The 12,296-nt window shown below is 37.7% G+C and overlaps 3 protein-coding genes across 3 annotated transcripts; 1 reads left to right on the top strand and 2 right to left on the bottom strand.

Moving 5' to 3' along the window:
• Window positions 1-40: 40 nt before the first annotated feature.
• LOC140764599 (heat stress transcription factor A-2b-like) lies at window positions 41-1,556 on the bottom strand. The gene is made up of 2 exons (XM_073103243.1): window positions 1,052-1,556; window positions 41-661 (listed from the first exon to the last, which is right to left on the bottom strand). The coding sequence occupies exons 1-2, from the start codon at window positions 1,343-1,345 to the stop codon at window positions 170-172; spliced, it is 786 nt and encodes a 261-aa protein (XP_072959344.1). The 5' UTR covers window positions 1,346-1,556; the 3' UTR covers window positions 41-169.
• LOC140764598 (protein IQ-DOMAIN 6-like) lies at window positions 397-6,186 on the top strand. Its single transcript, XM_073103242.1, has 8 exons — window positions 397-519; window positions 593-687; window positions 3,236-3,929; window positions 4,020-4,274; window positions 4,397-4,624; window positions 5,052-5,165; window positions 5,250-5,789; window positions 5,870-6,186. Exons 3-8 carry the CDS (start codon window positions 3,864-3,866, stop codon window positions 5,894-5,896), a joined length of 1,230 nt encoding a protein of 409 aa, XP_072959343.1. The 5' UTR covers window positions 397-519; window positions 593-687; window positions 3,236-3,863; the 3' UTR covers window positions 5,897-6,186.
• A 1,089-nt stretch (window positions 6,187-7,275) lies between these two features.
• LOC140764597 (cytochrome P450 711A1-like) lies at window positions 7,276-9,953 on the bottom strand. The gene is made up of 5 exons (XM_073103240.1): window positions 9,633-9,953; window positions 9,065-9,217; window positions 8,006-8,795; window positions 7,830-7,925; window positions 7,276-7,721 (listed from the first exon to the last, which is right to left on the bottom strand). The coding sequence occupies exons 1-5, from the start codon at window positions 9,860-9,862 to the stop codon at window positions 7,389-7,391; spliced, it is 1,602 nt and encodes a 533-aa protein (XP_072959341.1). The 5' UTR covers window positions 9,863-9,953; the 3' UTR covers window positions 7,276-7,388.
• Between the last annotated feature and the right edge of the window lie 2,343 nt (window positions 9,954-12,296).

Here is a 12,296-nt window from a genome sequence, read left to right as displayed (position 1 = left end):
TGCAGCTTGTCAACTGGTGATTAGCCAAAAGTAATACAAATAATACAAGCAGTACGCAAATAAGGAGATTAACAGGTCTAAGCATGCAGTTTTGCAATTTTAGGATGGTTCCTTTTACTTTATAAGCCAAATCTTGTGCATTTTGCATTTTACCCCTTTAGAAATACACTTAGTCCCCTGCATCAAATTCCACCACGGCCAGTTCGATCTCACACTCCCCTCTTCTCTCTGCTGCGCCAAATTCCTCGTTAATACACCACTCCACGTTACTAGAACCACCAACCTCATGGAAAGCTTGGAAATTTTCTTCATTTGGGTTCACTGGCAATCCTCTCTTCTTACCTCCTTCCTCCACTTGCACCTTGAGTTGCTCTACAAACGCTGGGTTTTGTAGAGAGCGACCCAAGAAAGCAATGGCTTGTCTCTGCCACTTCTCCGTGCTCTGCATCCTTCGTTCCAGTTCGAGGAGCTGCAACTTGGAGCTCTGCTGCTGTTGGCGGAGCTTAACGACCTCGAGCAGTAGGGATTCGCGGTCTCTTTTTAGTTTCTCTACTTGGGTTTCGTTCCGCTGCCTCTTGATGTTCTTGAGCAGGTGCTTTTGGCCCCCTATGAAGTCCTTGTTCGCAAATTCCCACCGGTTCGGATTAACTTTTCGGAAGCCCTGCCATCGCCAACCACATATTTGAGGTAATGTCCCACCGAAACTCTGACTGCAACTAACCCAGTATGAAGTATAATAGCAGTGTTTTTTTTTTTTTTTCTGCATATTCCCTTCTCAAGTTTCTTATTTACGCACATACGTAGCTACTTAATTATATTTGGATCCATTTCATATTCATAGCCATCCCAAAGGCGAGAAAGATAGAAAACTCTTCTAAAATCTTTTCACCTTGAGATAAATATTTACGACTACCAACATAGGCTAAAGATATACTAAAACTATTTTCGTTCTAACATAAAATTTATTTATATACTGTCCTGAAAGTATAATATATACACTAATTGTCCTAAAGAATGAAGAAGAAAAGTAATAGATATATAATATACTTACATAAGTGTGAAGCTGGCGAATGAAGCTGGAGAAGTTGTTATGTTTGAAGTATCTTGGGAGGAGAATGGCTGCGAACACGCAGCAATCCCACACTATAAAGCTATTGTTTGCTCTGCTCCACGACACCAAGGCGTCGGTCTCGGGATCTTCCACCATGTCGAATGTCTTCGTTAGGAACGGCGGCGGGCCGCCGTCGTATAGCACCGGCATCGGTTGCGGATTCCGGGCCGTCGCCCTCGCCCTAGCCCTCACCCTCGCTGTTGCCGTCATCTCCTCCACAGTGATGTCCTCCATTGCCTTCTTCTCCCAAGATTATTGGACTCACATGCTAGGATATTTCCTGTGGTAGAGTGGTGGGATTTGGAATTTATTGGAAGCGAGGGACATACGAAGGTTGTAAGGCGTTAACTCACCCATTAGATTAAGCTTTAAGACCTTTATACATATTTGCCGCTGAAACCTTTTAAAATATCATAACTGCCACTACATTCTTTATAATATTATAATCACCACTAAATTCTTCTAACTCTTTTAGAATTATGATTAATTTTTAACACAATATTTCTAAAAAATTAGTATTAAAAATAATGAACACATATAAATGATTATGCTACCTCTAATATTTTTTAAAGCTTAGATTGTAAGATATTTATCAATAATTTTGTTCTCATAAAATAAGATATATTTTGTTGTACCATATAATTAGTATAATGTTAGATTGCTTTTAAAATATTTTTAATAATTTATGCAACGGTAAAATAGCCTTTTTAAGATCTACACTCTGTTTTTACTCATGATTAGTTAGATTAGTCTAACATAATGATATTTTTGAAAGATCATAATGATTAGTTAGAGCAGTGCAACCTTGAATGTTGAAAAATAAAAATAATTTAATTGACTCCAATCATTTTTTAGGGTTAATTATAGTTAGACTCTTCTATTACCAATTATTTTTATATAGATCTAACACTTTTAACTAGCTAATATCTCTTACTCTTGACATTACTAACAGAAAACCGAAAAGAACTATTATATTACTATTATTTTCTAAAACGAGGGTAAAATAGTCTTTAGGACTCAAGGTGACAAATATGTAGTACTTATTAATAAAAATAAAATAAAATGGATAACTAACAAAAAGAAAAAGTGTTTTGTGAAAAATAAACAACCGATTTGAGGGTTTAAATGTAACTATTCCTTCCTTCTATAATTCTATTGAGTTCATAGACATTAGATTGGACAATGTAAAGCTAACATATCCAATCACAAGCTCCCAATGGGGTCGACTTCTAACTTATATTATTCAGCACATTTACTGTAAAGAGGTTTGAATTGAAATTAATTATCATTACACTAAATAAATAAATATAAATATATATATATATATATTTATATATATATATATATTTCAAAATCTCAACGAATGATGAGACGAGGGTCTGTTCGAAATTGTAACAAGGCTTTCTCACTTTCTTGCGACTGACGCGGTTGTCCACGAGCCACAAGGTTCCACGTGTAAGCATGTCTGCGAAAGCTCAAAGTAGTTGAGGGTGGGGCTCTGTGACACTGCGACCGCGCGACGTGAACACAAGCTTTAACGGAGCACCAGGGGCCCACAAATTGGCGTTCTGGCGATATCAGGGCCGTTGATTTCTTGTGGGGCATCTGTGATTTGTTTTTCTTTCACCTTTTTCGTGTCACGGATCCGGATGCGATGCCAGCTCCTTTTCCCTGGTACATCTGGCGCAAAATTACTGCATCTTGAACGTGGCATAACATAATAGCGACCTGGAGGGGTTTAATGATGCAGTATGCCTGTACCAGTGTACCTGGACAAGAACCCATTAGAGGTTCTCTTCGCTTGGCACTTCAAATCTATATACTTTTTTTTTAATTTTTTCATGGGTCTAATTTTATAAATAATACTTTTACATTATTTTCCATAGCTCCTGTTATAACAATGGTTAATGGTTATGAGTTCGATTTCTCTCGTTATATGGCACATATCACGTTTGAATTTGTTGTCTAAACTAAGTATAGTTTAGAGACTCGTACGTATATATACTAAGAATAATAAATAGAGAGGTTCTCTATAGAATTTTGCCAAATCAACAATTCGTACATCGCCTCAGAAATTTGTACTGGATCCGAAGAAAATTCCGCTAATCAATGCAAATGCAACAGCGAATCCAGCCAAGCAAGCAAATGCTGATCATGCAAAGGAGCATCATTACGAAACAATACAAAGAAGGAACAACGACAACAGACAATTTGTCCTCATCTCTACAGTAAGCAAGATTAGATCATAATTCCACCTACTCGTGGTATCTTATGTTGTCGTCTATATGTATATCTCTATATAGATCAAAAGTTTCAAAATTAGTAAACTAAGCTTTCAACTTGCAAGTTATTTTCACGGTTTTTCTAAGAAAGATGGCTTTCTTTCCTTGCATCTCCCAAGTCCACAGAGAGAGAGAGCATCAAGGAAGCACAGGAAATGGCGCGGCGTTACTCGTTAACGGTTAAATTAACGGATAGTGGCATAATTGCATTCCACTCCCCAAGAAAAAGTAAAAAAAGCATCCAAGGACTCCACCAGAAACCTTTGTCCCCATCTCTGCTTCCCTTTGCCCAACTACTATTCCCTCTCTTCCCGAGTTCAAATTCCAAATAGATAACGCTCTCCTATATGGCCATATACCACATCTCCATCTTTCTCACTCTCTCACCAGAATAGTGTACCGTTACCTCTCTCAGATTCTAAAACACTGGCAAGGTTGGATTTTTCGATTGAAACAGGACGTTTCAAGAGATGGTTAGTTCGGAAAATTGGATAAAATCCCTTCTTGGCCTCAAGAAAGACGAAAAGGATGAGGATGTAAGCAAACCAATCGAAACTTTTTTTTTCCCACCATGTTCTTTTGTTTTTTTTTTTGAATTAAGTAATTTGTTTTGCTGAAATGTGTAGTCTTTGTTCTTGAAGGAAAAGATTGGTGGTGGTCATGGCTGTAATGTTAAGAGCCGGAAGTGGAAGAAGCTGTGGAGAGGATCGAGAGGGGCCAGCAATAAGTCGGAGGACGTGGAGGAGTCAAAAGTCTCGCCTTTGGCTGATGCATTCAGGGCGGCAGTGGCTGCGGTGGTTCGAGCTCCCACAAAGGACTTCATGGTGGTGAAGCAGGAGTGGGCCGCCATGCGCATACAGACCGCCTTCCGTGGCTTCTTGGTATTTAAAATAAAATTTTTCAAGAATTCTTGATTCCTCTTATCTTTGGTCTCGACGTGTTTGCGGAAATGATTCTTTGGTCTCTTAAGTTTATATTTGAACATGGTCTATCTTGCCTGCAGGCTAGAAGAGCATTGGCGGCCTTGAAAGGATTAGTTCGGCTTCAGGCTATAGTGCGAGGTCGACAAGTGCGAAAGCAAGCAGCAGCGACCTTAAGGTGCATGCAGGCCCTCGTTCGAGTCCAGGCGCGAATTCGAGCACGGCGTGTTAGAATGTCTACTGAGGGACAGGCTGTGCAGAAGATGCTTGAAGCCCATAGAACTAAAAGTGATCTACTAAAAGAGGCAGAGGTATGATTTGCTTATGGACACATTGAACTGAAAGTAGATGGCTTATGTTTTGTATCTTACATTATCATGGCAAAAATGGATGCCTGTTGCTCATGACCATGCTTGTATGTCCAACATCATCAAAGTTTAGACCATGTCATTGTGACTTCTGTACATTGTTGGGGAAGTGATTCTTTGAAATATGCATTATCATGACAAGTTTAGATGGTTATTGCTCAGTCCGCAAGAATATCACAACATTTTCGTGGAAAACTGATCTGACAGTATGGCCTATTCAGGTCCTTTTAATTTCTTAGAGCTTCCTTCATGTTGAATTTTGAAATATGTTTACTTCTTAATTTATCATCTAACAGTCTAACTTATGATCGTTTTTTTGTTACTTCTTTTTGTCAAAAAGATTACTATCTTGGTATCTTGTTCTTTTCAGGAAGGGTGGTGTGACAGCCAGAGCACATTAGAGGAAGTCAGAGCCAAGTTACAGATGAGAAAGGAGGGAGCTATTAAGAGAGAGAGGGCTATTGCTTATACTCTTTCACAGCAGGCAAGCAGAACCTTTTTATTGAACATGTAAAACTTTTCATACTCATAATTCCTAATCTGATATCCATGTCTTTCCTTCTTACAGCAGTCTAAATTATTATGTAATGGAAGGTCAAATCATGCTATAACATCTATTAAACATCATCATTCCAATAAGAACAATGGGAACTGGAGCTGGCTGGAACGCTGGATGACAACGAGACCTTGGGAGAACAGGTTGATGGAAAAACATGCCCAGGTTGACTCCACTAAGTTTCAATCTTCTAAAAGCAACGAGGACTCTAAAGTATTCCGTGCAAAGTATTTGGAAGATGATCTGGTGAAAATCAGAAAGAACAGTATTACTACTAGGATTTCGGCCAAAGCTCCAGTTATGCTCAATAATAATTCCTGCAAAGCTCATTATGCTTCATCTTCAACTGAACTGCCTCTTGATGAGAGTTATGCATCATCTTCTTTCTTCACATCCACACCAATATCTGGTACCGCTGTAGTAGAATCAGAAAGAACCAAAGACAGTAATAAAAGTAGTCCTAACTATATGATTTTGACTGAATCAATAAAGGCAAAGCAGAAATCTTGCAGTGTTCAGAGAATGATGATTCAGAGACCGTTACCAGGGGAGGTAAATTTTCATAGGAAAACCTTCTTATTGATCTGAAGAGTGTTGAATTCTTGATTTCTCATGCAAACTGGTAAACACAGCATTGCAATATGATTGGGGACTGCTGAGAAGCACGGGAACGATTGTGATGAGGGATCTACTTCTGTTTTCAGTATGACAGTTCAGGTTCCTAGGGATTTTAGATTTCCTGACATTTTCTTTTATTGGTAAAAGCATCTCCTGACTTGCTATTATGTGGCTTTCTTGTTCAACATCTTGTTGTCATGTACGATTAGTTTATGGTTTCATGACTTTCATCTATAAGTAATGTGGTGCTTGCAAAGTATGTACTCTTGTAACTTAGTATGGTTATATCAGTGGACATGGTTTTAGAGAGAAAAAATGTTTATGGTTTGAGATGAAAAAACTTCTCACTTGATGCAGCTTCTCTTGGCAATTTGCATGTTTTGGAGGAGTGAGAACATATAAAATTTCAGTTAAGATTCGAAGGGTACTTTAAGGTTTGTCTCATTCTTTATTCATGTAGCACTTACACCTCATGTAGATATATGTGATGGTGTCAAAGTTGAACTATGGAGATCAAATGGGAGCCGTATATGCTGACTGATCAAACTAATTCATATAATCAATTTGAGCAAGATGGATTGAGTGATCAACCACTTTTTGGTTGACTAATTCAACTTATTTCAGAATCTTCATGTATGTAGAGGTTCAGACATCTCAGTTTCTTGAGGTGATTCTTGTTAATGAAAACTGTGAGGTGATTATTGGCATCTCAGAGGCACTCAACCTTTTGAGTGCGGTAATAAATGTATATCTTCTGGTATCTGACATTGCTTATTGGGTCTCAACTTAGTTCTTTAAGTTGTTAATGTCCCAGTAAGGGCAGTGATTCAGGAAGAACAACTTTCTCAAATTTATGACGTTCTATTTTAGCATTTATAGAAAAATTTAAGCATCTGTATCTTAGTCAACTTGGCTGATTTAAAAAAGAGAAGCTATAAATATTGCCCATCCCAATCTGAAAGCAATTATTTCATTTTTCAGTATCTCTCAGGTACTGCAATATTTCTCTTATCAGGAACTGTACTGGACTGCTGCCAGCAATTCTGACATATCTGATGCATATTTTAACTCGATCATTCATTAAACGTGACTCGAGTACGTTTGGGCCTCAATTAAACCATGAAAGTCAATCTTTTTATTTACATACGTGTTGATGAAAATGAAGCTCAATCTTAACAGAGTGGAGTGATTCAATGAAGTGTACATTAGGGTCAAATAATAGTCATTTTGGTAAAGCTTACAGATCTTTCTTTTTTTTTTGGCCTTAGATACGATGATAAATCATGTCATGCAATTGAATCGTATCAAACGATATATTTTCTTATAGAAGGATGAAATGACATGTACATGTCCGTTTGATAACTATCCTGGGCTTTGTATGGAAAATAAAAATAAAACACAACAATGAATTACACTAGCAGTTCCATACTTTTCTTAGATAAACATACACTAACAATCCATGTTTATCATTAACAACAGTACATGATAATAGACATGTCAAGCCTCCAAGGTTGGACATATTATTCTAGCAATTCAGCACTTTCGTTTGATTACTTGGAGCTTGACCCCATGTTTGAATGTAAGAAGTAAATTATACTCGAGCTCAAGAGGTGACTCCATATGTGGAGAGTGCTTGAAGACATAATATCGATAGAGATGGATAATAGTAAGCTTAATTTCTTGCAGGGCAAATCTCTGCCCAATGCATGCTCGTGGTCCAATGCCGAACGGGATGTGTGCGTATGGATGCCTCCTTTTCTCTTCATTGCAAGTTGGATCAAACCTCTCTGGTCGAAAAACATCAGGCTCTGGAAATTGGTTTGGATCTTTGGCCAGAACTCCAAGAGCAAGCCAAACGTAAGTACCCTGCATCAAGAGCTCATTACAAAGTTCAATAATTGCTTATGGGATGGTTTGAAGCTGGAAGTACTAATCACAGTTGAGGATGATAAGGCTATATCATTTGTTACACACCTTTGGGAGGACATAACCTCCAATTTCAACTTGCTGAGATGTCTCTCTTGCGACCAAGGGAGAGACGGTGTAGAACCTCATCGCCTCTTTGATTACCTGCACCAAACACATTAAGTCGAGGTGCAGATTCTTTTGCTGCGTCACTTTATATGCACATTATGTAAGTCTAACTTTACCTGATCGAGGTAGGGGAACTTGCTCTGTAGTTCATCAGCTGTAGGAATTTTGTCGTGCGGGCCAAAGTCATCGATCTCTTGGATCAATTTCTTCTCAACATCTGGATGTTTGGAGATGAGATACACAGTTGACGCAATCGTGAACGCACTGGTCTTGGTTCCAGCAAGAAGGTGTTCATGAGTGAGAGCCCTGATGTAGTTATGAGAAAAGAGGTCCTTGGCAAGTCCAGACTCCCTAGCATTCAGCAACGCTGAAAGAAAGTCAATTGATTCTTGATTTCTATCTTGCGATCTCTTTGCGATGAGTGAATCGATTCTCTGGGATAGCTTTCGCTCGGTCTGTTGCATCTTGTAGTCAGTAGTCCATGGGATCCGTTTGAGAAGTTGTTTGCATGGCTTTTGGAGGCATGGAGCTACAAGGCCTAAGATTGTAGACAAGGAGCTAGATAAGTCCATTCTAAGATACCTCAACGATTGGTCATACTCCTTGAGGAAGTCGGAGATCTCCTTGTCGTCGACGTTGTAACTATCTTCATTGCAGTCATGATTCATTTGGTTAGTGATTTGGTCAGAGAGGCCAAATTCAATACCGAAAGCAGTCTTTCCGATGATATCAATAGCCATCCTCAAGGAAAACTGGCAGAAGGGAACATATTCTTGTTCTTGAGCAGCAGATATGTTGTGATGGAGAGATCGGATGTAGGATTGCATGGTAGGGATGAGGGCTGCGAGCCGCGCAGGCTGGTAGAGGGGGATGATGGTGTTTCTCATAGACGACCATCTTGAATCTCTGAATGCAAAGCCAATTGCTAGCTAATTTCAGTGAAAAAAAAACTACAACAAAAGCAGTGGTAAGAAATTAGTGCAAACTTCCTATTACTACGCTAAATGTTACAACAGGTACCATTTCATTGATTCTGATTCTGAATTACTATTACTCATTTTGTTTGGACAACTTAGACAATGAACAGGATAATAATGAGATATCTCTGAATAGATGGCTGCAGATGAGCAAGTAGAGGCTAAATTAATTAATCTAGAGTCAATTGCAAAGCTTGCCTTGTGAGAAAGAGTGCCTCCTGGTGGAGAGGAGATCCAACTGTTGGTGGAGGGCTGCTCCTATTCCTTAAATCCTTAAACTTCTTTATGCCTACCTCTTTGCATAGCTCTGCATCTGCTACCATAATTAATGGTTGTCTTCCCATATGAAACCTGCACATTAATCTAAATCAGTGGACAAAGCCTTGATACACATATTGGAATTTAACTCAGTACTCGAATATTAACACAAACCTTGCTAGATTTTGATGTAATGATCTATGTTAATTTTGGTCTTATGGGTCTAACTCTAACGTGTTAATCTCAATAAATTTTCTGCTAATGTATGGGGGATAATAGTGTGAGCTTTGTATGTGTCCTCTTCAACCTTTCACTTACTTTCAGATGAGTGGCAGAGCAACTTTGCTAGCCAAGTATTCTCATTATTGTTGCTTTTCCTGTTATTTTATTTGTTATTTATGACTATACCCAGCAATATGGGTTGAAAAATATATGATTGAAACATTAGCATCAATAATTAGTGTAATAATATTTAGGTCCAAGCCTGGTTATTATTCTTCACACATACCTGAATATTGATCCATAATCTTTTGCAAGGACTCGAAAAACATCTGGCCCATACTTGGCTAGCAAAGGTAAGTGCCCTACAAGAAATGAGGTAGGAGGTCCAGGTACTCTCCTCACCTTCCAATAGGGCATATAGAAGTAAACTAAGAAGCCAAGGAGGAGAGCTACTGAAGTAAGAAGGCAAGCAGGAAGCCCAACTTCCCACAAGTTGAAACTACCCTTCAAGTCCATAAGGATGAGAGATAGAGGGGGGAGAGAGAGAGAGAGAGAGAGAGAGAGAGAGAGAGAGAGAGAGAGAGAGAGAGAAACTGCTGTTGTTCTAAGTGTTTGAGCTGCATGTATTTATAGACTATGGAATTCTCTCATTTCAGGAGTTGGGTCCTCCACAGTGAGAGGTTTGACGAGTAGTGGGCTTAGTGATTAGAAATGAGAACAACAACCTAATGCTTGTGCTGTCGCAAAAAGGAAGCAGTACCGTTTACCACTTGGTCTTTCCAAGAGCAGGAATTAAAAAAAGAAGATCCCAAAAAACAATAAAATAGGAAGATTACTTTTAGTACTGATAATGATCTAAGAAGTTCTAAAAAGAAATGGTGTAAGAAGTTCTAAGTAGTTTACTTGTGCATGAACTCAAACAAAGGATTAAAACTGTAAACTTAAAGGTTTTAGGAAAAAAAAGAGGTGAATTTATATAGCCTTAGATCAAGAGATTTTGACTAAATCCGTAGTTGTATTGTCTTATTCGCACGGTACGGAAGGTCTGTTTTTGTTCGTCAGTCCATATATAATGAATTATAAGTGCTGATGTATATATATTATAGGCATGTTAACTAATAACTTAAACTTTTAGATTAATTGGTCATAGTCTAATAACTATAAATGTATAATCATGTCAGTGATTCCGCATTATTCTTTTTAATTGGCTCTCTGTCACAAATCATGAATTTACTAGCATTAATTAAGGGATTCTTCAATCATGCAAGACATGTTAAGAATAACTTTTTATCCTTTTTTTTTAAAGAAAGTCTATCTATAGATAACAAATTAAGTTTTAAAGAATTAATTATATTTTGATTAGAACTTGCTAAAAAAAAAAAACCTTGAAACAAACTTCACATTTGGCTGAGATACAGAAAAATAACAGAAAATTAGTATCAAGAACATAACAATATAATTATTCATACAAAAAGAAAAAAATTAAGGAGCCGTGATGGCTCTGAAAAAAAGCTATTAGCTAATATAGGCAAATAAGAGTCATGTAAGAAATAATACTGGGCTAAATCTTATTATCATACTTGTAGATGATATAACAACATAATACATCAGCAAACTAAAACAAACAATACTATATATAATGACAACAAATAAAACAATAAAGTAACAACAACATCACACAATAAAACATCACAACAATAATCCACGCTCATATTAATAAAATAACAATATAAAAACACTTTGACAACTTAATCTAAGATAACAATGACAAGATGTGACAACGCTATCATGTTGTAGATAGATAGCATAAGGCCGTAGAGATACTAGGGTGAGTGGAGGATAAGCCATTAGAATAATATGCTGTCGCAGAGGGAGAGGGTTTGTGTCAAGTTGCATACAAAAAAGGATAGTGAGAAAATGGATGATTAGCAAGAGGCTAAGCAAGAGTCAATTTGTGCCACGGGAGGAAGATTTTAGCAAATTGAAACTCTTCAAACCTAAGTCATAGGATAGTGCATTGACAGAGTTGAGCTCCACTTCGAACACTACCACTCTATAGATATAGCCTCAAACAATGTTTGACGATATAAGAGAGAGGGAAAGAAATCAGTTTTAGAAAAGAGGAAGAAGAGTGAGGAGGGGAAGAAGGGAGACAAGAGAGGAGAACTACCTCTCTCCCCTTCCGCAACCCCATAGGCTAGAAGAGAGAGGAGATGGACAACATGGGAGAAGAAGCTCTCTAAGAGGGGGAAAAAGAAACCAAACTCAAGCAGCTAATTAGTGTATTAATTGGGGTTGTTTCGTGCGTGAGTTAAATGATATATATATATATATATATATTCCCTTCTAGATGTTGGGTATTTCGGCCCATAGACTAATATTAACAAGCCGGTTATAAACTTGACATGACATCAAAAGGGTGGAAAGATTGAGAGGATCAGAATATTGCCCAAAAGAAGAGCTAATGTTCAACTGTGTTCATGGATCAATTGAATCTTGGATTGTGCATTAGGTGGCTTCTTTAAACTTTCAAAATTAATGATGGCTAAAATAGCTGCATATATACTAGCCACCGTTGAAGGTGGCTACTGGCTAGCAACTAACAGAGACCTTTCCATAGTGCGTCCAAGATAACTTTTATAGTAGTATAATAGAGAGTAATAGACAGGAAGACATGATACGGACTGGAAACTGAATGAATCTTCTTATTAAATTATTATGAACAATCTCGTGATTATAGTTTGTCTTTTTCCTGAGTCATTTGCATCTACTATAACATCCTATTTTCATTAGAAAGTTTTCACCACCACTTACCACTTACCACTTACCACTTACCACTTACCACTTACCACTTACATCACCACCATCTGCATGTTTAGCATAATAAACCATTATGTACAGCACCACAACCTAATCACATATTAAATTCTTATTTAATTAAATAATATAA

The sequence above is a fragment of the Typha angustifolia genome, chromosome 8 (assembly GCF_048772165.1).
Source record: "Typha angustifolia cultivar Huaian chromosome 8, ASM4877216v1, whole genome shotgun sequence".
In the NCBI taxonomy this organism is placed as follows: Eukaryota; Viridiplantae; Streptophyta; class Magnoliopsida; order Poales; family Typhaceae; genus Typha; species Typha angustifolia.
The sequence above is the reverse complement of the archived record's forward strand: the minus strand, read 5'-3'. Positions and strand labels throughout refer to the sequence as shown.